This window comes from Elaeis guineensis, chromosome 6, assembly GCF_000442705.2.
Source record: "Elaeis guineensis isolate ETL-2024a chromosome 6, EG11, whole genome shotgun sequence".
NCBI lineage: Eukaryota > Viridiplantae > Streptophyta > Magnoliopsida > Arecales > Arecaceae > Elaeis > Elaeis guineensis.
Window position 1 is genome coordinate 129,530,719 of NC_025998.2, and position 23,878 is coordinate 129,554,596.

A 23,878-nucleotide genomic window follows, 5' to 3' on the forward strand; every position below is an offset into this window, starting at 1 on the left:
TAACCCATCCTCGATGCCGACTCACCGACGGGTCACGATGCCGACCCATCCTCGACGCTGACTCACCGACGGGTCACGATGCCGACCCATCCTCGACGCCGACTCACCGACGGGTCACGATGCCGACCCATCCTCGACGCTGACTCACAGACGGATCACGATGCCGACCCATCCATGAGGATGGACCGACCGACTTTGCCCGTCTGACGACGGGCGACACCAACGGTAACTACTGATCATGTCCGGCCGGAACGTGTCGGCCTAACAGGCCAACACTACCTCCGATCGCCTGAAAGCCGATCTCCCATCGCCGACCCCCTGTCGGCTGGGACATCACCGATTCACTGTCGGTTTGGATAACTGACGTCCGACCTCTACAGGCCCTTCTAGACACCGAACGAGCGGCATGGGCCGCAGTCCTATCAAGGACATGCCGTGCAACTGCCAGGGGCGTTGTCCTGCCAGGAGCCTGGGGCGCTGTCCTGCCAAGGACGCGAATTAATTCCTAGGACCTGTCAGCTCGTCAACGACGTGATAACCTCCAACGATTTGACAACTCTCCAGTTGTCTATATCACCGACGGCGGGACCATACCACCTCTTACTATAAATCGGGGAAGGCAACAGTGCTGAGGAGGTCTTTTCCGAAACCCTTGAACCCTTCCTCTCTGGCTCTCATTCTCACCCTCTCTCGCTGAGCTCTCCCTGATTCTTGTCTACTGTTGCCTAGTCTCCTCTCTGACTTGACCGTCGGAGGGTCCCCGCCGGAGTCATCTCCGATCAGTGCGGACTTCTTTTGCAGGCGCTCGTTCCCGGTGACCAGGCGACGAGGGGATTGGCCGCAACAGCTCTCATGCATCATCTCATCAAGATACTGTATGATTCTGCTACATGCTTCGATGGCCCCTGCTGGATTGCATGCTGATCACAACAATTTGTGTCAATCTAACGAGAAACTGAGCATGTTTTATTACGAACGCTTCATGGCTAAGTTCATTAGCTTGTTATCACGAAAAAGGTATTTGGTTGGGGATAGTAGGGGCCTGAAATCGGAATCAGAATGGATGACTCCCATTCCAATCATTTGGTTGGGAGGAGTCCCATTCCGATTTTCATTCAAAGGTGGAATGGGAATGGCTCAATCTATATAGAATTCAATCCCTACTCTTCTCTATGGATTCAAATTTTTATTCCAATTCCGATTCTGATCACGAACCAAATGCTTCAGAAAATTTAGTCATTTCGATTCCAAACGACCCCAATTTTCATTCTCATTTCGATTTTAATTACGAACCAAATATCCTCTAATTCTCTTGCACGTCAGTGAAGTCTCAAAAGTTGTAGACAAGCAAGTTAAAGTCAGTCCACTGATTGATTAGATGCAATCATCATCATCATTGTTGAGCATTGATCAGTAAGATTTGCTCTGCTATCATGCAATTCAATCCATAGTTCACGGTGAATGATTAGGAAATAAGTAAATTTGATGAATCTAATATGGATAAAGTTGAGCCAGTGGACATATAAAGGCCTTCCTTTCATTTTTATTTCCTTTTTTTTTTTTTTGCAAGGACTTCTGACAACCTTGCTACAGCAAAAATGCAAAAGATAAATTCAACTATAATCATTGACATGAGATCTTTTCTGTTCTCCTTTCAGATGAGTGCAAACCAGATCAGCACCCATTCTTTTCATCTCTATAGAATGATAAAAATGAGTCTATAGAAAAAATTGAGAAGGAAATTACTGGGACACCTCCAAGTGCATAGAAAGAACTTCTCAGACCATTAAAATGCTGGCTTAGCAACCTCGTATTCAGCTGTGCATACCTATCATCGCATCACGTCAACTCTATTGAGTCAACCAATTCTGTAGTGCAACATGGCAGAAGGAACCTTTTCTTGTGCACAACATGGCAGAAGAAATTTCTATGTTATGTTCTGCGCATTAAGAGATCACGGATCAAAGATGCAGTCCGCCCGTTTGAGTCTCTGAAGCCTCGGAGTTCCTAAGGTGGGTGAGAGCACCAACATCATGAGAAACATGGGACCAAGAGAGTTTCTTTTTTTTTTTTTTTTTGAGGGAGAGAGAGAGATTAATGAAAATGTAAATCCCACCTACTTCTGTACTGTTCAATGACAAAGCCTTCTGACAGATTCCCAAATCTCTCACTTAATCATTTATAGTGTTTTATTTTTTTTTTAAATTGTAAACTTTCAACCTTTTTCTGTTACTAGAAGTTAGAAATTTAGAGCATAGGGAGTGTTAAATTTTATTTTAATTATTTAAATCCATACTTTTGTAATATACACGCATGATGTCTGTCTTAAAATAAAAAAAATAAATAAGATAGTAATAAATAAGTATCGAGATTTTGATATAAAACATTAAATAAAAATAATAAATAAATTAGATAAGTAAAAAAGATAAGTTTCGAAGAAAAACTTAAGATGGAGGTGGATAAGATTGTCAGAGCGAGAGCCAGAGATAGATAATATTGATATTATTCTGATCCTATTTTATTTAAAATATAATATATAAAATAAATATACAATTTCTTAGCATGATGCAAACAAATATTGTATACTACCGTGATACTATAGCAAAAGTGTTGCTAAAATGATAATGCAAATATGAGACTAGTAATTCAGAAGGATTAGGATTTGCTTTGTGAAACATATGATTAGTTATTCAGGAATCAGGTTTTATATGCTCTCCTAGAGCAGAAAGATAACAGATTGCCTGGTCTCACATTCTGCAGTAAACCTTCTATAAATACCTTAATTTAATGTTTCTCATAGTAGCATGAAGGTATAATTAAATCAAAAACATGCAATACATTGGTCATCAGATGCTACAATGGTCAGATTCTTGTTCTTTCTTTATATGTTGGTGCTTGTTCATAGAATTATATTTTCTTTTCTATTGTACGTTCATTAGATATAGAAGGTCAGGTTTCAACGCATACAGTGTCTTGGAAAATTTTGTACATAGCAATCAAATTACTTAAAATTCAATGTCATTTATTCTCATTCACACTAAATAGACAACAAGGATGTTTCGATAATTTCATCTAAACACTAATAGCATCAAAAACTCAACAGCACCAATGAAGTTGGCGCATGTAATGCAATTTATCAACATTTTCACATGACTTTTAGGTGCACAAAGATCAGAATAAATGGTATTTAAATGATTCTACCATTACCCGCAGATCTCTCCTGCATACTCAAATGTTTATCAACAGACTGCTCATTTAACCTTGCAGGCGTAGTTTACTCGTGTTGCAAATATGGCATATTTTTGTACAAAATTATCTCGTCAATTCTCTCTCCAAAAAATAAAAATGTTGCAATAGAAAACTAGCTAAGTTAATCTAATGACATCTTGCACTAGGAATTTAACTTTCCTATGGATAAAAAGGTTGAAGATGAAAACCTTGGTCATGGAATATCTCATTCATGAGCTTCTCACACTGGAGCATCAGGACCAACCTTATTTGTATCTGTAAGTTTTAACATTGGAGAAAGAATTCATCAATAATTTGGAACATCACAATGGAAACATCCATATCCCTCACTGAAATTTTGATGCTGCTGGGCATCATGTTTCCAGACCACTCTAAACCAAGAGCAGGAAATAATTTGTCAATAGTTTGGAACATCACAATGGAAACATTCATATCTTTCACTAAAATTTGATGCTCCGATGCGTCATCTTGCTTACAACATTCCAGACCAAGAGCAGGCACGTTCCGCATGGTACCATTCCTCCGAAGTAACCATTTATCAAGGGAGTGCAGCCTTTAAGGACTTTGTGAAGGCTTCTAGCTCCTTCAGTCCTTCTTCAGGGGTTTTTGCCTCCCCAAGAAGCTTCACTATTGCACTACCAACAATTACACCATCCGCTCCCCATCCAGCAACCTATAGTACATATGAACTTGTAAACCATAAGTAGTCGAGTTTCTAGAAATGAGAAAAGCAAAGAACTGGATATGAATTGAGTTTCTTCCCTCAAATAGCTGACCTGCTTCACATGTTCCGGTTTTGATATGCCAAAGCCAACTGCAACAGGTTTTGTTGTTGCCTGCAAACGGTGACAAAACGTTAGTCCATATAAATGAGCTAGATCACAAAGAACATCAGATAATATAGATACTATCAGGACCTCACTATATGGCATAACTGTATCACCAAGCTATCCAAAGGCAACAGAACACTTACACTTTGCTTAGACTTTAAGTGAGCAATCTCATCATTAATGACTTCTATGATTTAGCTTATTCTCTCTTTTCAAAAGCAGACAAAGTAGTTGGACTACATTTAACAAAATGAAGTTCAAACCCTCCCTAACCTACACTTTGCTTGAACTTTCAGTGAGCAGTCTGATCATTATTGACTTCTATGACTTAGCTTATTTTCTCTCTTTTCAACAGCAGACAAAGTAGTTGGATTAGATTTAATGAAATGAAGTGCAAACCATCCCTAAAACTTGGATCAAGACTTCCATGCATTTCACGCTGGTAAACTGCAGTGATTTAGAACTCCATGGCAACAATCCTGGATTCTTATTCTGTGCAATAATCATCAACCAGCGTATCAGTAGAAATGAAAAACCTTTACTAGTATCCCATGCAAGGTTTTAAATCTCGTGGGATGGAGCTGTCTTGGTTTTCTCATGAAATGGAATACACCATCATCCTGGCCCATCCTGACATTTGGGACAGGAAATATCCCAAGATATCTCGATTGGGATGCTGGAACACTGACGAGATGGCCGTATCACGACACATAGGATAGTACCTAGGCCAAGTGTCCCACGAAATGTCCGGCTGGGATCTAAATCCTTGATCCCATGGATGATCAACATTTAGGATATAAAACCAAAACATACAGAGATCCAAGATCTTCTGTCGTATTGTCGCTCGCTTGATCCTGGTTAATGCCTTTTTTGAGCAAAAACCTGCCTAACATGTCAATAAGACAATTTTGGTATAACTTGAAAGGCTGTTTGCAATGCCCCACACAGGTGAGAACCAAGAAACGGGTCAGGGAAGAGACTACGTGCTTTGTAGGCTAGTTTAGGTGAGACTGCTGATTTTTCAATGCTCAGATTTTCAGAAGAAATTCATCTAAAAAGTAGTTTCCTAGTAGCTAAAATTCTCATGATTGCAAAACTGGGCCCGCACCTTGATCCCATTCTCTCTCCTCCCTCTACACACAAACATGGGAGCCAGGCATGCATGTATGTCCCTAAAAATTAGCATATAAGATGCATTATCCTGAAGTAACCAAGTATAAGATGAACACGTATAAAGCATTTGGAGACCATAAAGTGTGAGAACAGCCATAATGCAACAAAAACAGCACATAGGCATGACCTGTCCGGCTGGGATCTAAATCCTTGATCCCATGGATGATCAACATTTAGGATATAAAACCAAAACATACAGAGATCCAAGATCTTCTGTCGTATTGTCGCTCGCTTGATCCTGGTTAATGCCTTTTTTGAGCAAAAACCTGCCTAACATGTCAATAAGACAATTTTGGTATAACTTGAAAGGCTGTTTGCAATGCCCCACACAGGTGAGAACCAAGAAACGGGTCAGGGAAGAGACTACGTGCTTTGTAGGCTAGTTTAGGTGAGACTGCTGATTTTTCAATGCTCAGATTTTCAGAAGAAATTCATCTAAAAAGTAGTTTCCTAGTAGCTAAAATTCTCATGATTGCAAAACTGGGCCCGCACCTTGATCCCATTCTCTCTCCTCCCTCTACACACAAACATGGGAGCCAGGCATGCATGTATGTCCCTAAAAATTAGCATATAAGATGCATTATCCTGAAGTAACCAAGTATAAGATGAACACGTATAAAGCATTTGGAGACCATAAAGTGTGAGAACAGCCATAATGCAACAAAAACAGCACATAGGCATGACCCTGAGGGCCATTGACAAACTAAAAAAAAAAACTTTTGTAACGAAAAAGAAGATTTACTAGGACAGATACGGATCCCATTCTTATATTTCAATACAGTAAAATAATTTATGGAGCAAATATCAAGCATTACAAAAGAGTGGCTAATGCATGAGAAAAAAATGGGTGATTGAATAGATCATAAGAATTCTATATAGAGAGGTCACTGCTTTATAATGCACTAATTTGGCATAGGGTGAAAGGGCAATTAAGCTTCTACTGGAATATGATAAAAGAAATATATTAAACTTTCCTCTTCAATCAGAGACCTACCATCAACTGTTTAATTCCACTATATCAAATCACAGAGTCCTCAGTTAGCTGACAGGAAAGTTACTGGCCAACCAGACAACCATAAATCATTCATGTGGCTTGACCAGAAGAATCCATGAAATATCTGTTGATACACATGTCAGATAAAACATATTTGCAAGCAACAAAATCATGATCCTTCCCAACCTAAAAAATCTGTACTCACATTAGTACTAACATTTGCTCATAATATGGAGCTACAAGCTAAGAATACTCGGCATCACATGCTATATTATATAATGTCCATGTTAAATTTGACCACTTCAGTCACAGATGGTTTGCTTTGCAATAATTAAGGAAATGGAAAGGAGGGTGACAAACCTCTTTAAGTTCCTGTAGGAGAGATTGCACTCGTGAACTGACCGATGAACGGGCACCTGTAACTCCAACAGAGCTCACCTATACAAAAAAATGTATACCACATCGAACAGTTAAAATAAATGAACTAGTTATTTGAATTAAAGCTTTCAGTACTTGTTCCAGTACTCTATCAATACCCAACTAGTAGAGTGTTGGTACATCCAGTTCTTGGTACCAACACTCGGTACGGGGGCACACCGAGTTTCGACTCCTTACTAGTACGAGTCAGTACACTGACATGGACCAGTACTGAAAACCATGATGTGAAATAGGACGAAAAGAAGTGGAGATTTAAACTAAGAAAACTAATGAGTAGTGGTGGCATTGCACCAGCATAAAACAAACAATTTTGAGTAATTAATGTTTCCATGGAGGAAATCTGCCGCAAGTTAAAGACTGGAAGCTTCAGCAGTGCACAAATAACTGAGCAATAATTACACAAAAGAACTAAGAATGATCATGATCCAATCAGGCAAAATTAAATAGGTCATAGTGCTTGCATAATTTCAAATAACTTACATGAAAAAGACTGACAGTTCTGTGTCATCACCTTCACAGGGAAGAGGAAAATTTCTTAAGGCTGAAAGGATCCTGCTACACGAATTGCCTCACAATCATTATGACTGTTAGATTTGAACTGTAAAGACTTGAATGGTCCATATATTTCCTGATCATTGGACTATTGATGATCTACATGGGAATTGATCCTCCAGCATCAGAATAGTGACTCTAAATATCAGAAAAAAACCACCACCAAATGTAAACATGTTCATCATGGAATCGGCAGGACAACCGGCATGCCCCCCAAATCAGTCAGACACAGCCCTTACTGGCCCTTAGTAAGGCATATCAACACTATACAGCTCAATACACCTCTTTTGTTGTTCTTTTTGCACATATACTGACTTACTGAGGCTTACTAAGCCATACCTCCCCTGTATCAAGGATCCACCATTTAGGTCAGCCATTGATATGGCATCAATCCTCGAGACTTGAATCCTTGGCGGAATCCAATGTATGACTGCAAGTTGCCTCTATCTAATACTCTCTCCTTATCTATCTAATCATGTGCACACAGACATATATAAGTCATTTCACAATAGCAGCTCCAATAAGTTGGGCTTAGGGTGCACCTCCTGTGGTCGTTTCAGTGATATAAAAAATAAGCCCCATGTGGATTACTTCATGGAACACAGTCACTGAATGGTCTATGGGCCTGCAGTGTATTACACTATGGACCATGCACAAACATACGAGCTGAGTCAGAAGCATCGTGTTGACAGCAAGTTGCTCTCAGTACAAAGAGGAAAAAAAAGAAAGCTCAAATTATGTAAATGGTTGCTTTATGATAATGACTTAGGCATGCAGCCTTTGATAGGAATGGATATAAAGACACATAAGCTGCTAATTGAAGATAATTAGTAAAAGACACCACTACTTGCAAAGTGGCATGTGCCCAGTGTTGTATAACACAGAGTTTGTACTTGCCATGTGAGATGACAAAATACTATTCATTTCATTTTGTGCAAGACACTCACATCCCACAAAACACAAACATACACAGCCACACATTTGAGAAGGAAAAGGTTTGGCATCAAGGTTGTAACACAGACTTAGTTTGCACTTGCCATGTGAGATGACCAAAACATACTAGTTATTTCATCTTCTGCAATTAAAGCCACTTACATTCCAAAAAACCACAAAAACACATACTTGAGTATAGAAAGCAGAGGTTTGGCATCAAGTTGACATCCACTTCAAGAAAGGAGGAAAGATTTTAGGATGCAACAGTAAAAAGGGTTCCTGACACAAGATTCCTATGTTGGGAGAAGGTTTGTAAACCTGGCCTAAAATAGTCAGGACAAGGCTTGTTGGTTGTGTGTGCATGCATGGGTTGCAGAATCATTTAAATAAAATAATCTTAGCATTCTAGGTGTTTAGTGACATAAGAAAAACAAATAAGGATAGTTTACTCATTCTTTCACCACAATGAGACAATGAAATGTCTCTGTAAAATGTGGAGTGGAGGTTGACATCAGGCAGATGGTAAGGAAAAGTTCAAACTATGTCATAAGAAAAGGAATTATGCCGATACAAGACCGGATACATCAATAGGTATAAACAGAGAATGATTCATAAAGCTGACACTAAATTTTTTGGTCAGACTTGTTTATTACCATTAGTTTGTACATACATTTGTCTGTTTCCATGACTTTATACAATATCTTCATCATTTGTGCATATGCGTATGTATCTACATGCACATGTATGTATATGCAGTGGGAGTTGCATCGTCTGAACAAGACAACTTTTTGAGTGGTTGGTGCAGTTGCCTAACATTGGAATCCGGCAACTCAACCAGTCTCTGTCCTGTTCACTTTTAATCCATAATGATCAACTGACACCATCCTCTTTCTCTTGAAATCTCATCACCTTTAACAACAAATTACATATACATCTTATTGATGTGGTTTGTGTTTAACAACAATGCCCTAAATATACTCCTAAATCATTTATACTGTGTTTCTTTGGGGTGGATTCATAATCACTTTTGACTCCTCTAGACCATTCTCCCTCATTTGGACTAATTGGTTGTTTTGTCTCTCTTTCACACCTTTTCCTTCACAAGGTTGCACAGATCCATGCCAGTCGTGTTCCATATTTTTCCAATGCTTTACTAGTGGTCATGTCAGGCCTCCTCATTTAGGCCCTCCAGGTGTTCATGATTATTCTAAAAGCCTTCTTACATTTGGGGTGTTGTACTGCATTCGGTGATCTCCAGCACACCAGTAGTTGCCCCATAACCAAACATTTCCTGTTTTAGATATGACTTCCTACCAAACAAGGATTCTAACTCACTAGTGCTATACACACTTGGAATGAATGAAGCATATTCACCCGCTTCTTAGCTAATTAGCATGTTCAAACAGAACCAGTGATCCACTAAAACGTAACTTAATGATCTATTAAATGTTGGGATAGTGATGCAAAAGCAGAATTTGTGAGCGCTGGCTTCCAAGTCATGATAGAGTTCCCCTTGGATAGAATTGAAGCAATCCTAGTTTGACTTAAATCAAATGCAAAGTAAACTATCATATCAGCAGCCATGAGCCTAATAACCAACATGAAATTGATTCTTGTCAAGAGAAGAACCAGTCCACCGATCCAGCTAGAAACTTCATACAAGTTGTAACAGTTTTTCTCATATGGATTGGAGAGGACTTTGCATGGAGAGCACTATAGCAGATATCTAGTGATGCATTAAAACCTAACTTGAACAATCCAAAACTGCAACACATACGCTAATGTTGAAATAAATAACAATTAAAGGGTTCCCTTGCAGCAAAATTAGGCTAAAGAAAAGAGGGAAAAAACAATAGAAAATCTATTAATAATACAGCAACAATTAACCTGAAATATCAAAATATAAATAACATCTTCAAACGAGAAGAAACTGCATTTTTCTTTTCTAGATTTTCTTGTGTGGTGCATGTGCTTGGTGAATGATGGTTTTGGTGGTGTCTGATTCTGTGTAATTTAACACGAAAATGTCCATTAAACAAGCCAACAGAACTACATAATGATTTCAACTAGTCTCACAGAACAACTTACAAGATATACAAAACCTTCGGAAGCTTCTACGATGGCTTTCATTCTTTCTGTTGGAGTGGTGGGTGTTGTAAGCAGAACCTATAGTGCGATGAAAGAAAACGTAAAGAGATAACAATTTGAACAAAGGAAGCAACATTAATTCTTTAAGCAAGATGAGCTTTCAAATTTACCAATATAATGAATCATCAATTTACACAGTAGCATGGAATTTTGGATCCAAAAGAACTTTATAAAAAGTTGATGCTGCTTGGTGCTTGCACACATAACTATACCCAAACGAACAAGCGAACATAATCAACACATGATTACCCAAGCATGTAATGAAGCTGTGTACTATATTCAACGGTTGGCAAAGTTAATAAAGATTTTGGATCTTAACACATATTCTGGCTAGTAAGGTCACTAAGAAAATCTTGTACTTAAACAATATTTTAAGTTGACTGGATATAATAATAGCAGCATGAAAATGAAAGTGGGAACGGGTGAAAATTCAAGTGCAAGAACAGGGAACTAAAGGCCTGAAAGTATGTTGAAACTGTTAGAACAAGTTGTTAGTAAAGTTGGAAATATCATATTAAAAGATCATTTCATAGTATCTTCCTGAAAAGCTCATTACCAATCAAATTCAGTCCAACAATATGAAGGAAAATAATCTTATTTTTATTTAAAAGTGACTTAAACAAATCTGCAAAATAAATTGTTGCATAAACTTCAGAAAGCAAATAAATAGAAGCAAGAGCTCATATGAAATAGTAGAGGGGGTGCTTGCAACTCAGGTATGGGAGGGCAAAGATAAAGTTATTTTTATCCATCTTTCGATGCAGTAATGCATATCATGCAGTGTGATGCTGATAAGTTTTGCTATCACTATTTTGTATTTCCCAGAACCCAATACTTGTTTATGCTGCAATATCACAGTGTGTTGCAGAATAGAGTAAAGCACCAGTTGCATATTAAGGATCATTGATACACCTAGTAACATTATTGAATCCCATGATTATTCACATAAGTGAGTCATATTGATAACCTTCTAAAGTTCTAAACTAAATCCTCAAGGTCCGAGATGTGCTTTAATCCTGAGGAATTAAAAATCAACCTAAATTCCCTGCAATTTGATGCACGGAAGTGATATTATACCTCCAAATATTGATAAAAATATCAGGGTATTGCTCATTATTCTTCCTAAACCCTAACAGAACATTTTCTGTTACACCCACAATTTGTGTACACACCAAATTTCTATAGCTAAACCGTATTGTACCATACAGTTAGCATAAGAATTGCCTCGCATAATTAAGATTCTGGTCAGCTATCCACATCCTGAAAGACACGCTAACATTTTGCATCTAACCATAAATCCCAAGCAACCCAAAATTGATGGAACTATAAAATTAAACAGACTGAAAACCCAACAATTACCCTAGTATATAAGGTGAAAAAAATAAATTTAAAAAATAACAGTATGCACTTGGAAACTGAGATTATACTATTTTGATTCCTCCTTTCAATCTGTTCATCAATATGTTCTCCAAATTTCTCTCTAGTATCCATGCACCACTCTTTTTGCACAATATCCAATTTTAATGCACATATACAACATGCATATACAAACTTGATACATAGGAGATATTTGAGACAATATAAGCTTGCTTATAGAATGAACAGCTTAAAATGCCAACCAAAATAAAGAAAAAGATGGGGGCGGGGGGTGTGCAGGGGCAAAAAAAATTAAGTGTGAATGAATTGTTATTGGAACATAGCAGTTAATATTCAGATCAAATAGAGAACAGTCTATATTTATGCAGATGCAGTACTGTGGCAAATGGAACTTGATTGCATAACAGTTTTCCTCCCAAATGCTGCAGTCTTGGAGAAGGTGATTTATAAGTTTTAACCCATATAGCCAAAAATTTAGTGCATCATCCTAAAAAATCAGAACCCAGCCTACAAAGTAGAAGTGAGGCGAGAAGAGGAGAGAAGGAGAAAACTGAGAATAAATCTAAACCCAATAGGAGACTTTATCCCAACACCATCAAATGTTACAGTAATCATTGCAAACTTCTGTATTCTGGAGCTAAGTATGCTGCAAACTCTGCTGCCTTCAAAGCTCATCATGATGAATACAAATCATTTCCTCAACAGAAGATCATGATTGAATAATAGCACATCCATCTCATGTAAATGAGATCAGCATGACTTACAGTAATATTATGATGACTTCAACTTCATTGCCCAGTAAAACTTCAATTTATTATGGAGGATGTATCTAGTTAGCTTAACCGTAATTATTTTAAAGTTCTAAATTAAAATAATTGCACATGCCGACAAAATCCAAACATACAGAAGTCAGTTAAAAGATATCATAAAGAAAGAGGCCTACCAACTCAATATTATGTTTAACAGCTTCACTCCTTAAAATTTCAGTCTCCTCTAAAGGAACATCTGGCACCACAAGTCCTGCAAAATGATACCTGTTACTACTGAATCACCAAAATAAGTTGATAGGAGAAGGTAGTAATGCAGCAATTATTTGACAACAACATCAACAAAAAAAATGCAAACACAACCGCCAAAAAAAAAAAATCACAAAACAAATATACAATCAAGAACTGAAATTTGTTAAACGAAGGCATGCATTAAATATTATAATCTTAAGAGAAAGAAACAGCAAGATAAAAGAAAAAATTTGGTACTTTTTAGGGAAAAGAACATGGACATCATTATGTGGAAAGATTAGCAAGTCAGATGAAAACTAAAGAAGTCCCAGTGTACAGGTTTTGGTCACCTCAATAAATTTCAAGTGAAATTCTTGAATTTTGTTTTCCCTGATTTTAATTTTGTATAAAGCTAGTCTGTGTGAGAGAGAAACTAACCTTATTGGAGACAAATGAGCAGCATCTTGTCTGAAAAAGGGTTAAAAAAGATTTTTTCTATCCTCCCCCATGTTGGTCTGCCTTTTGGAATTTTAGATAACATACAGACCATGCTTCTTTATATACATTAAGTGTTTATTGTTACAAAATCACTAATTTCCCAACCAATTAGATATAGATCTAAGCATTTTTTTCTTTGAGTGGTTCATTCAAAGTCTTTCCTGATTTTAATCATGAATTATCGGGAAAATGCACTGTTCAGAATTGTTGAACAAATCTGACATAAAATCATGAATTACACATAACTTCTCTTATATTTGTTGAAGTTTATTCTGTCTCTGATTGTTTTCCACTTGCATCAGAATTGTACAGACTGTGGATTTTTCCTTGTCAAATCAATTTAAAATCACACTTGTAAGCAACAACTGAAAGGCTCATGTTCCAACATTTGTAATGGCATATTGGCAATCAATCCACTGATATAATATAAACCTGCTTTAAAATCAATAATTGAAATACTATGAAACCCCACATTAATTACATGGATGCTTGCAGCTTTTAGGAACTTTGGAACGTTGATGTTATTGGACAAGTCAACCAGGGATCTAAGTCCCAGTAACGATACCTGTCCTAGTTTGGTCCCAGGTCCGTACAATACTAAGACAGACCAAGATGGACCAGAACAACTATTAACAATAAGAATGAACAGAAAAATAAAAAGTAACAATTAAGAAATAATAAAAGGTGTCCCCAGATGCCAAATCATCCCAAGTGTCGAAAAGAAATCGTCTTAGACAAGACAACTAGGACGACTCAATGTAGAGAGACCCACAGCCCCAAATGCATCCCAGGACCCAATCTCTCCTCGTCCAGTATGGTACCACTTGGGATGCATCAAGGCCTTAATCATTGATTTCAACATAACAAGACAAACCACCATTATAGGAAAAGTGTGCCACTTATCACCACCCAATATGTCCACATTTGCCTCATCATCTTTAATTTTAGTGTTATTTTAAAGAACACCAATGCAGCTTTTCAAATTCCATGCACCAAATCAATGTTGATAGTATAGACACATATAAAGTTTCATTACCTTTTCTTCTTTTATTTCATGGAATGTAACATGACAATTATTTTTCCAATATAAAATGACTGGTATATTTGATATTGAATTAAACACTCATGTACAAACTTTCATGATATTTCACAGTAATTGTTTGTGGCAGAAACTAACATGGGTTCCAGACTTATCATTGGCATAGAAATTGAAATTTATGTATTGGAAATGAATGTAGGCATAGCTGGTTGGAACTTCCATGGAGAATGAAGACTAAACTTGAAGTCCTTACATATTATGCGACTTAGTCTTATTATTTCATCATTAATTAGGCTTAAGTAACTTTTACTATTTTCTTTTTGTTTTGCATTTTACTTAGTCAATTAGGTCACTTGCTTGACTTCCAACTTCCAAGCAATCTTTTTTATTTTATTTTATTTTAGTCTTACTTGGCCAGCAAGTCACCTTATATGGCCATAAAGCTGCTCGACTGCCAACCAACTTTATTTTATTTTAAGTTGGGGTCGAAACAAATCAAACACAAGCAAGCGAAGCTGGGTTCAAGACTGGCCCGGATCTAAGAAGGCTCAGCTTGAGCTCAGTTCAATTGATTCCAAAAATTAAATCGAGCTGAGTTCAAGCTCACTTAGCCCATGTCAAAATTGGCTCAATTCTAGGTTCAACTTAACAATAGCTTGAACATAGATAGCACGGAATCCATTAAGGGAGATGCTCAATGTGGGCATTCTTAGCCTGGATATCGAAGACATCCTTGCCACTGTGATCTCTGCCATGCTCCCCATCATACTATTGAAAGTACCCTCCAGCAATCAGAGGTCCATCTTGTTGTTGTGTCACAGGAGAGGTACAAGAAGGGGAGTAGGAGCTTGTGAGGTAGAGAGACAAGGAAAGTTAAGGAGAGGCATGGTAGGCGAATGTCATGGAGGAGAGGCTCATTGGGTGGATGCCACAATGGGTGAGAAAGGAAAAAGGGTAAGCATGGAGTGGGAGAGTAAGGGGAAATAGTTGAAGCTCCAAGCCTTCATCACCATCCACTCATCAGTCATCCTATTAGAGCTGTCGAGCTTGGCTCATTGAAGTTCCGAGCTCAAATACTAGCTTAAGCTCAGCCCATTCACTAAACAAGCAAGTTGAACTTGAGCTGAACTCAGAACTGAACATCATTTGGCTCGCTTGCAATAGGGGTGCCAATAGTTTGAGCTCAATAAGGATGACAACATGTAAAACCTTGCCCCAATAATGGGCCGAGACCTCTCAATCTGTACCCACCTACCAGTCATTTCAGGTCACTCATTTGACCTTAACCTAATCAACTTCGCAAGACCTGATCTCTAACAGACTAGCCTAAACCATAAATCCACTTCATACAATTTTTATTGACTTTCAAAATGACCTAACCTAGTACTGGAAAAAGACCAACCATTCAAAAAATTCTTGTCCAAAACCATAACTCAACCTCACTTAAATTGTTTTGATGACCCAAGTCAGGTCAAAGCTTTCACCCATACCCCACCCATTTAAGGTTCAAATCAGAAAATCTGACCCACACCCTACATAACTGAAAGAGCCCTTGATCCATAACCAACTCAAGCAGGGTCAGGGCAATTTTTGCCACCCCTATTAAGCAACTTGTTCATTTGCCGGCCCTAATTTTAAGTTTAGTTGGTCAATGGTCAATAGGTTGCTGGGGCAAGATTAAGAGCTAGATGTAATTATCTTTTAGTTTTGGGTTGGGGGGGGGGTGCATATTTGTCATAAGCCACTTTTAAGTTATTTATAAATAGTGGCTGGCCCTCTTGGGCTTTCATGTAATGCTGACAAACAAAATTAATATTCTTCATGTGAGTTTCCCTTGTGAGATGTGAAATGGGGTTTGAGGCCCTCCATAATGAGTAGATGTTGTTTAACTCTTTCTTCTCTCCCATCCCATTTTTATATCCCAATTATCTTTCGTTTTTAGGTTGTTTCCACCATCTTTGCTACAAAAGACCCTAAACCATAGAGACTAATATATCAAAATCCTAGAACTAGCCAATCCAACTCGCATCCATTCCTTTACCCTCTCCTACCATCTCAGCCCAAAACAAGACCAATTAATCCATCTAAAGTGCATTTCAAACCTATATTTAGGGGTTGTTGTTGAGACTCCTTACAGCAGCAGCCAGCCTTGTTTAAGACTTTATCCACTCTTTGGCTCACAATGCTTCTATTACCAAGAAATTTTCTAGGTTGCTGATAAGGGGCATATTTGCGCTTCACTGCTAATTGGAATTGAAAGCTTCTTAGCACTTCAAGATGCCCATCAAGTAAGGACATCCCATCTCATAATTACTTTCTTGAATATTGTTTTTTTATTGGTTCTCAATCAGCAGACTTGCAGGTTAACCACTTAAATAATCTAAATATGATTTCAGCTTTACTTTTCCAAATCATCATTTTAGCAGTAGATTGCACTGCCTACTAGGATCTTTAAGTTGAAAGTTTTTAAACATGAATTACTTTCACTTTTTGCTTAATTATTTATGCATATCATCGTCTTAGGCAGCATATGAATTCTATCCCCTGAGGTTGTGCATCATTGTCACTCTTTGGTCTATTTTCCAAATTTATATCACCATATCCTTAAATGGTTTGTAAAACAATTGGGCCATTATAGGGCTGAAAATGGATTGGATAATAGTATATCCATATCCATATTTGTTTTATTTAATGAATAGAGACATGGATATGGAGGTTAGTCGGTGTTGCCGCCAAACTCACGAGTAAATCCCCCAACAGTCGGATACAAAAATTCATATCCATATCTATTTTAAACAGATACGGATACAAATTAGATACTACAAATGCAAATATAAATATGGATATAGGTCGAATGCTTAAACTTTACGACCATAGAATCAAAGATATTACTAATTCGATGACGAATCAAGTTAATAGCATGTTAATATGGTCATTTATTTTTCTTAAAAATTCATGAGTGATATATAAAATTAAATAGGATTACAAATGAATTCAAATATTCAAATATGGATCGGATAATTGTCTATCCATATCGATATGGATATGGATATGAATATCAGTTGGATGCTTAAATTTCTATTCATATCCAGATAGATTCGGATACGAAAACAAATCCAGACAAATATTATCCGATCCACTTTCACCCCTACTCATATAGGATTTTGGCTAGTGGTTGACAATTATGTCATCCGTCAATGATCTATACAACATTTGGCTCATCTAGGGACGGGCCCAAGTTCATATGGCACTTCAAGGTTGCAAATGAATCAAGATGTTCGAAACCACTAGGGTTAAAAATTCAACAACAGGCTCAAAAGAACTTGATTGATTCATGGTAGCCAGGAAACTTCTACCTAGGGTGACGTTCCTGCTTCAGAAACTTCCCAAAAACTCAAATCATCATTTGCTTCTAAACATTTCTTTGATTACAAGGATTTAAAATATTCACTTCCTATACCTGCTCAAACTTTTGTCAACTAAAATTTCATTATGAAACAAGCCAAGCTCAAGCATTAATTTGAGGATCAACTCATAAATTAACAAAGCCTGAACAAACTCTAGCTTGAACAAAATTAAAAAAAAAAAAAAGGAAAGAAACTCAGCAGCTTGAGCTTGGCTCAATAAATAGGCCTGTTCACGCTCATTAAAATAAACAAAGCTTGAACTCTGTAGTTAAGCTGAGTCAACCTTGAATATCCCTTTACAAATAGAGCCAAGCATGAACAGCTTATAATGAGGTTTAGGCATCTAGGATTCAGAGCCATGTAAACATTATCCCTAAGAAATTCATTAAACATTCTGGCCATAAAATGAACCTGGACCTAAGTCTATGAAACATTTATGCATTGGATTTTATACATCAATTCTGATTGGTTCATACAACATTTTGGTCATGAGGAATTTAAAGATTAACCAATATGACATTTGCAATTAAGATCTACATATATCTTAGGTACAGTGGCAATTCATGCCACCTTTGGGTTAACAAAGGGCTGAATTCATGCTTTTCCTTATATGAAACTCTTTTTTGTCATGCTAAGTTTTAGCACTACAGTCAGGTTCTTTTATTATGTTGGAAGCCAGCAACTTAAATATGAGAAGTTCTCAAGGTGAAATTTCTAGTTACAGCCTACTATACTAATTAAATGCACTTCGAACCCCTCATATCATGTATTGCATGTTTTAACCCATCTAGGAGCGTGAATACTGTATATCTTGACTCCACAATAATAAATTTCCTGTTACAATTTTTCCAATAAAATGATAGCAAAGCATTGCCAATATTATATCCATTCTGCTTTTTTTTAATTGAATTCTTATCTTATTTCTCGAGTTCCTTCACAATTTCATAATCAGCAAAACATTTCAGCCCAATTTTGTGAACATTAACATGCCTGTTCTAGATATGGCACCTTAATATATATATATATATATATATATATATATATATATATATATATATATATATATTCAAGGCTTCATGATGCCACAAATGGCTACAACTTTTCCTCTTTCTCCATGATAAAGAGAAAAGGATAAACAACCAAACCGTGACTTTTCATGATTGAAGAGCTCATCGTATCAAGCCTTGACCTAAAACTAACCTATAGTTTAGTAAAATTAAATAGGTTTGAAGAGCATAGTCTAAAGATAGTCAAAAGAAGCAAAAAGAGGGAGGCCAAAGACATGTTTGGTGTTGCATTAAAAAAGTTTTTTTGCAACCTTTAAAGCCAAAAAAAAAAAGCTTCTAGAAAATGGTTGGTAATGGTATAAAAGAAGTGCTTCTACAAGAAGGAAAAGTCAAAACAAGTGCTTTTGGGAGAAGCTAGAAAATCTAGCTCCTGGTTTCTTCTATTGTAAGAACTTTTTAAAAAGCAAAACCAACACCAAACATGCCCCAACTAAGTTTACTTTTATCTTTTGTGTGAACAGCATAATAACTTTGTTTAATGACCTAAAATGAATGTTTTAAGATCTGTTTGGATGATTAGGCCTAAAATCTCATAAGATTCAAGAGTTAGGCTAGTTGAACTAGGAAGAATCAGCCTGGACTAGGCTTATATTCCCAAATATCCAGGAGCCTTCAGAGGGGGCTAGCCCAAATCCTATAGGAAGTGGGGGGGGGAAGACCTGCTGGCCCAACCCATGAATCCCATGGGATTTTGGGCCCAATCATCCAAACAGGCCCTTAATAGCATAAAAGTTTCAGTCGATCCTGATTAACATAAGAAACGAGGATCCAGATTCAAAACAATAATTCATTTCATAGCACGTAACCAATTTATCATATTTCCCATCATATTTTCATACCATTAACTTGACTAGGAGCATATAACAAACCAATGATCTGAGAACACAAACCAGTAAGTAGTTGAAAGGAAAAGTCTTAATGCATCTACAATGTATACAAGAATACTAACTTAATAGAGTTGCTCAGGTTAAAATTGGCATTGCAAAACATTATTAAGCGCATTCAGTCAAATGATGTGTCAAATTACCATGTACACCAACATTTTTTATTGTTGACATGAACTTCTCAACTCCACGCTTTAGTATTGGATTGTAATATGTAAACAGAGCTATTGGACAAGACAGTTGAGGTGCAACCTGCTTGGATAGTATCAATAGCATAACATGAGAGCCTATCATAGAATTATTAATGAGTTCCACTATTTCAAAAGGTTAATCTGCAAATGTATTGAAACCAATTGCATGTGATAACTGACACCATGGAAAAAAGAAATGAAAATGGGTAAAAGATGTTATTTAGCATCACTAACAAACACCAACACCTCCCTTAACTTTGAAACAAAGAACAGCTAGGTAATTTGCATGCACCATGCACCTGATACTAGTCAAATTCGAGACTTTAATTAGTCAGACTCAGTTTCTCTTTTCTAGCTTTTTCTTTTCTTCATTTTCCTTTTTTTCCTCAATTACATATATTAACAGAGTTCAGAGTCAATAAGGAAAAATTTGACAACATTCTAGGCGCTAAATTAGATATTCTTCTAAGCATAAGAGAGTCAAAACAAGTGTCAAGGGCTAAAAGTTATCGTGGCTTACTTATGAAGTTCTAGTCATGCTAAGTTGAATTAGGATGTTTCTAGTTGCCTATGTCACATTTACGAAGTAGCATGCTTAGGGTGAGTCTGTACTGCATTTCTCTTCTTGGTAGATTCCAGGGCTATTTGTTAGGTGGACTCCCATTACTACATAAGTTTTAATCCCATAGTGTTGGTCTCTTCTTATTTATTTGTCTTTTTTTTCTTGTTAATCCTCTTTTTCAGATTAATAAGAAAACAAACATTATCTGAAGTACCCATTCACAATCACATGTTCTGTAGCATATAATATATGAACAGCTGACAAAAAGTCATATAATGGATATCCTCGCCAGGTACACCAAAATCAGCTAATAGAATGGTTATTTTTGCCACCATCTTTAACTGACATTTATCATGTCCATAAACTTTGTTAATTTTTCTAAAAAATCTCTAGTACCAAAATATGTTCTGTAGCAGTCTCCTGGTTTGAAAGCCACAAAGCACACAAGGATTGTGGTAGTTTGACCAGTTTTGACTACACATCTATGGTGACCAACCAATCCTGGAGATGGAGGTATTGGAAACCATTTACCTTCTAGGAAAGATAATTAAAACAATAGAGTCCTAACATATTGTTATTAAATGTTCATTAGACACATACATACATGTCGAGTTGAAGGACCACTAAACAAATGGCATTCTATCATGTTTATGGTAATGAAACAAATATATGGTCTCTCATAAAATCTTTAATAGCAAAAATTCTTTTAAAAAACAACTTTCAATTGCTTGCATATATGTGACTCCAGCTCAGACTTGGTCCTTTAGTATCTGATGCTGCATGTTTGCTGTTTTTGATTGCTTACATTATTTAATGCATGACCATTTGCTAATGAAACAGTGACACACCAACTTCCCCCCTCTTATGAACTAATTAAAGCCCAAATTGTCAATTTTTCACGCATTAGTCATGTTAGGGCATAGTGAATGTATGTATTGATCTGTGCCTGCATAGATTCTGCATTCAATTACACATTTGTGCACATGTGTGTGCATATAATGCAATAGAGAGAGAAAGAGGAATTTTAACAAAATAATAGTGCTTAGGATAATCATACCTCCCTTAACATGGATATAACTGCATCAAAGTTGGTTCCTTTTGCGAGGGCACGTGTAGCAGCAGCCTAAAATTACATATAAATCTGTATAACCAATACGCATTCAACTGCAAAATTGAATATGAAGGAGACAAGTTTTGACAGGAAAACCTGGATAACAGGTCCATCTGCTAAAGGATCAGAGTAGGGTATGCCCAATTCTATCAAGTCTGAACCACAAGAATCAAGAACTTTCAATGCTTGCGAGGTTGTTGACAAATCAGGATCACCAGCAGTTAAGAAAGGTATAAATGCAACCTAACGAATTGGAGACAAATAGCAGTTAGAAGCCAAGTAAAAAGACAAGCAGATTCCCTCTCAAATTAACTTAGTATTTCAACAAGCCTATGGCAAGTCTCTGAGAAAAAAAATGAAGTTACAAAGAAAACAGCAGATATTTGCTTGTTCAACTAATGATTGCAATCTCTTTTTCCAAATTTGGCATTCATAATCACATTAGTGACTAAAACGCATAGGACAAGTACACTTCAGATCAATCTAGTTCCAAGATATAATATGCAGGTATGGCAGCACAGGAGCTCAAATTGCGCATGATTTAGCAACATGCATTGTGCTCACAAGTATCTTTTGGGAGGTTTTTATTATGACAAGTCTGGCCTTATGGTATATGGATAGATAGAGCAATTAGATAGATGCGCATGCGTGTGTGCATGCAAATCAAGGATATCGATTTTTTTTTTTTTTGTTTACTACAAACAATCCCAAGAGATAGAAAAAAAGCAGCAGCAAGCAGATGACAGATGAAATCTACAAACAGAGGAGCACAATGCGTGTCAGACCTCACCAAGATTTGATTTTTACTCCATCCAAACAGCAAAGGAACGAAATCAAACCTACCCCAGCCAATATTTCAGGGATAAAAAACATTTAAATGGTCAGGGAAAAGGGAATACACCGAGAAATGAAGAAAAAACAGAAAAGAAAACACATGTTCTGCTGAAAGGAGCGCAATTTTTGGAATTAGAAGAACAGATGCAGACAGGACACATAAAACGCAAGGAAAGAAAACCCACTGGACAAAAATCAGGAAGCAGCGTACATATGACATCAGAAATCGCCAAAATCAGCGACGCCAAATGCTAGTCAGACTTTTACTCTTCAGGATTTCATTTTTAACCCCTCAAACAGCAAAAGAACTAGATTGTGTCGAACCTGGAACGAAATCCAGCAATAAAACCATGAAAATAATCAAGCAAAGACAATCCACCGGTAAAAGAACAAGAAGAAAATGGTACAAATACAAAAGCACTCAAAGGGGAAACACCACGGCTTACTTTTCCTTGTTCCCTCAAGCGGGAGAAGGTCTCGGAGATCCCAACCGTCGGGGCGACACGGAGAGAAGCCATGGAAGAGAAGGATTTGGGGGCAGAGATAGGCTTGAAGGAGGGGCGAGGGAAAGAGACGCGAGGAGATTTGCTCGAGGGGAGCAAAGAGACGGAGACTTTGAAAGCGGCGGCCATCACTCTCCGAATGTTAGCCGAGAAACGGCTTAATACCTCGGTCTGGGGCTTTGTGAGTGTTTTGTGCAAGATTTTAAATCCACCGGGTAGGTGTCCTAATTTCTCGTGAAACAATATGTCTATCTCACGGTTCAAATCATATCTCGATAGATTTTTTTTTTTTTTTTTACCCCCTCTTTCTTTTCATTTCTATTCTCTTACTTTTTTATTTATTTATTTATTTTAATAAAATAGACCATCTATACAAATCTTATATAAATATATCTTAAAAAATTAAAAATAAAATATTTCTAAACTATTTAAGATTGGCCCAAAAGTCCACAAAAAATTTCTACTATGCTCCACAACATCAGTCCACCCAATTCGTTACAGAATTTATCTTTCTTAAAATATATCTGACCATAACTCTAATGCGAAGATAGAGATATCTTGCAGAAAGAGATAATCAAACACTTTCTGCATATATCTCTGAATCCAAGATACCACAATAGTTAAATTACCCCAATAACTCTATATAATCTACATGCATAGACAATTCTAGTCAAAACTATATAATGCTTCACTCTCGAAATCGTTGGCTCAATCAAGTATTAGCCCCTGCCACCATCAGTCCGGACCCTTGAATGATAAAGCCGGCGCCGCTCTTTTTTTCTTTCTTTCTTTTCATCCTTCATTTTTTTTTCCTTCATTTATTTTTTTTTTCTATATATGAATGGATTTCAAAACCCCCATCAAAATACTCTTGTCCCATCAGAAATTAAAATCTTGATTTTATATAATCATGGTGCATTCTCTCGGCGAGAAAGCTATTTCCAGATTCTACGAGGGCTTGATTCATTACTTTGAGCATGTTAAGACTAGTCTAGGAAAAAGTATTTAAGCATTCTCGATTTGGATCAAATGAGATTCTACCATCGTAATATGTTGCATGGGGAAGGGTTTCAAGGATTGCATCCTTAAA

The 23,878-nt window shown here is 37.0% G+C and overlaps 1 protein-coding gene across 2 annotated transcripts; it reads right to left on the bottom strand.

The window, feature by feature from the left end:
• Positions 1-3,423: 3,423 nt before the first annotated feature.
• LOC105046562 (tryptophan synthase alpha chain) lies at positions 3,424-22,969 on the bottom strand. Of its 2 annotated transcripts, XR_832275.4 has the most exons (10): positions 22,732-22,969; positions 21,548-21,694; positions 21,398-21,463; positions 19,731-19,839; positions 12,638-12,714; positions 10,258-10,335; positions 6,607-6,684; positions 6,247-6,370; positions 4,026-4,085; positions 3,844-3,922 (listed from the first exon to the last, which is right to left on the bottom strand). XR_832275.4 is itself a non-coding variant. In XM_010925186.4 (9 exons), exons 1-9 carry the CDS (start codon positions 22,915-22,917, stop codon positions 3,788-3,790), a joined length of 936 nt encoding a protein of 311 aa, XP_010923488.1. In that variant the 5' UTR covers positions 22,918-22,969; the 3' UTR covers positions 3,424-3,787. The 2 variants fall into 2 exon arrangements, 1 of the variants encoding a protein (XP_010923488.1); XM_010925186.4 differs by lacking the exon at positions 6,247-6,370 and having other exon boundaries at positions 3,424-3,922.
• Between the last annotated feature and the right edge of the window lie 909 nt (positions 22,970-23,878).

Excerpts from the sequence above, each read along its gene's own strand:
- LOC105046562 (XM_010925186.4), bottom strand. The coding sequence starts at position 22,917 with ATGGCCGCCGCTTTCAAAGTCTCCGTCTCTTTGCTCCCCTCGAGCAAA. Across the intron at positions 21,464-21,547 it reads CAGATGGACCTGTTATCCAG|GCTGCTGCTACACGTGCCCT; the intron begins GTTTTCCTGTCA and ends ATGTAATTTTAG. Across the intron at positions 19,840-21,397 it reads TTATATCCATGTTAAGGGAG|GTTGCACCTCAACTGTCTTG; the intron begins GTATGATTATCC and ends CTATCCAAGCAG.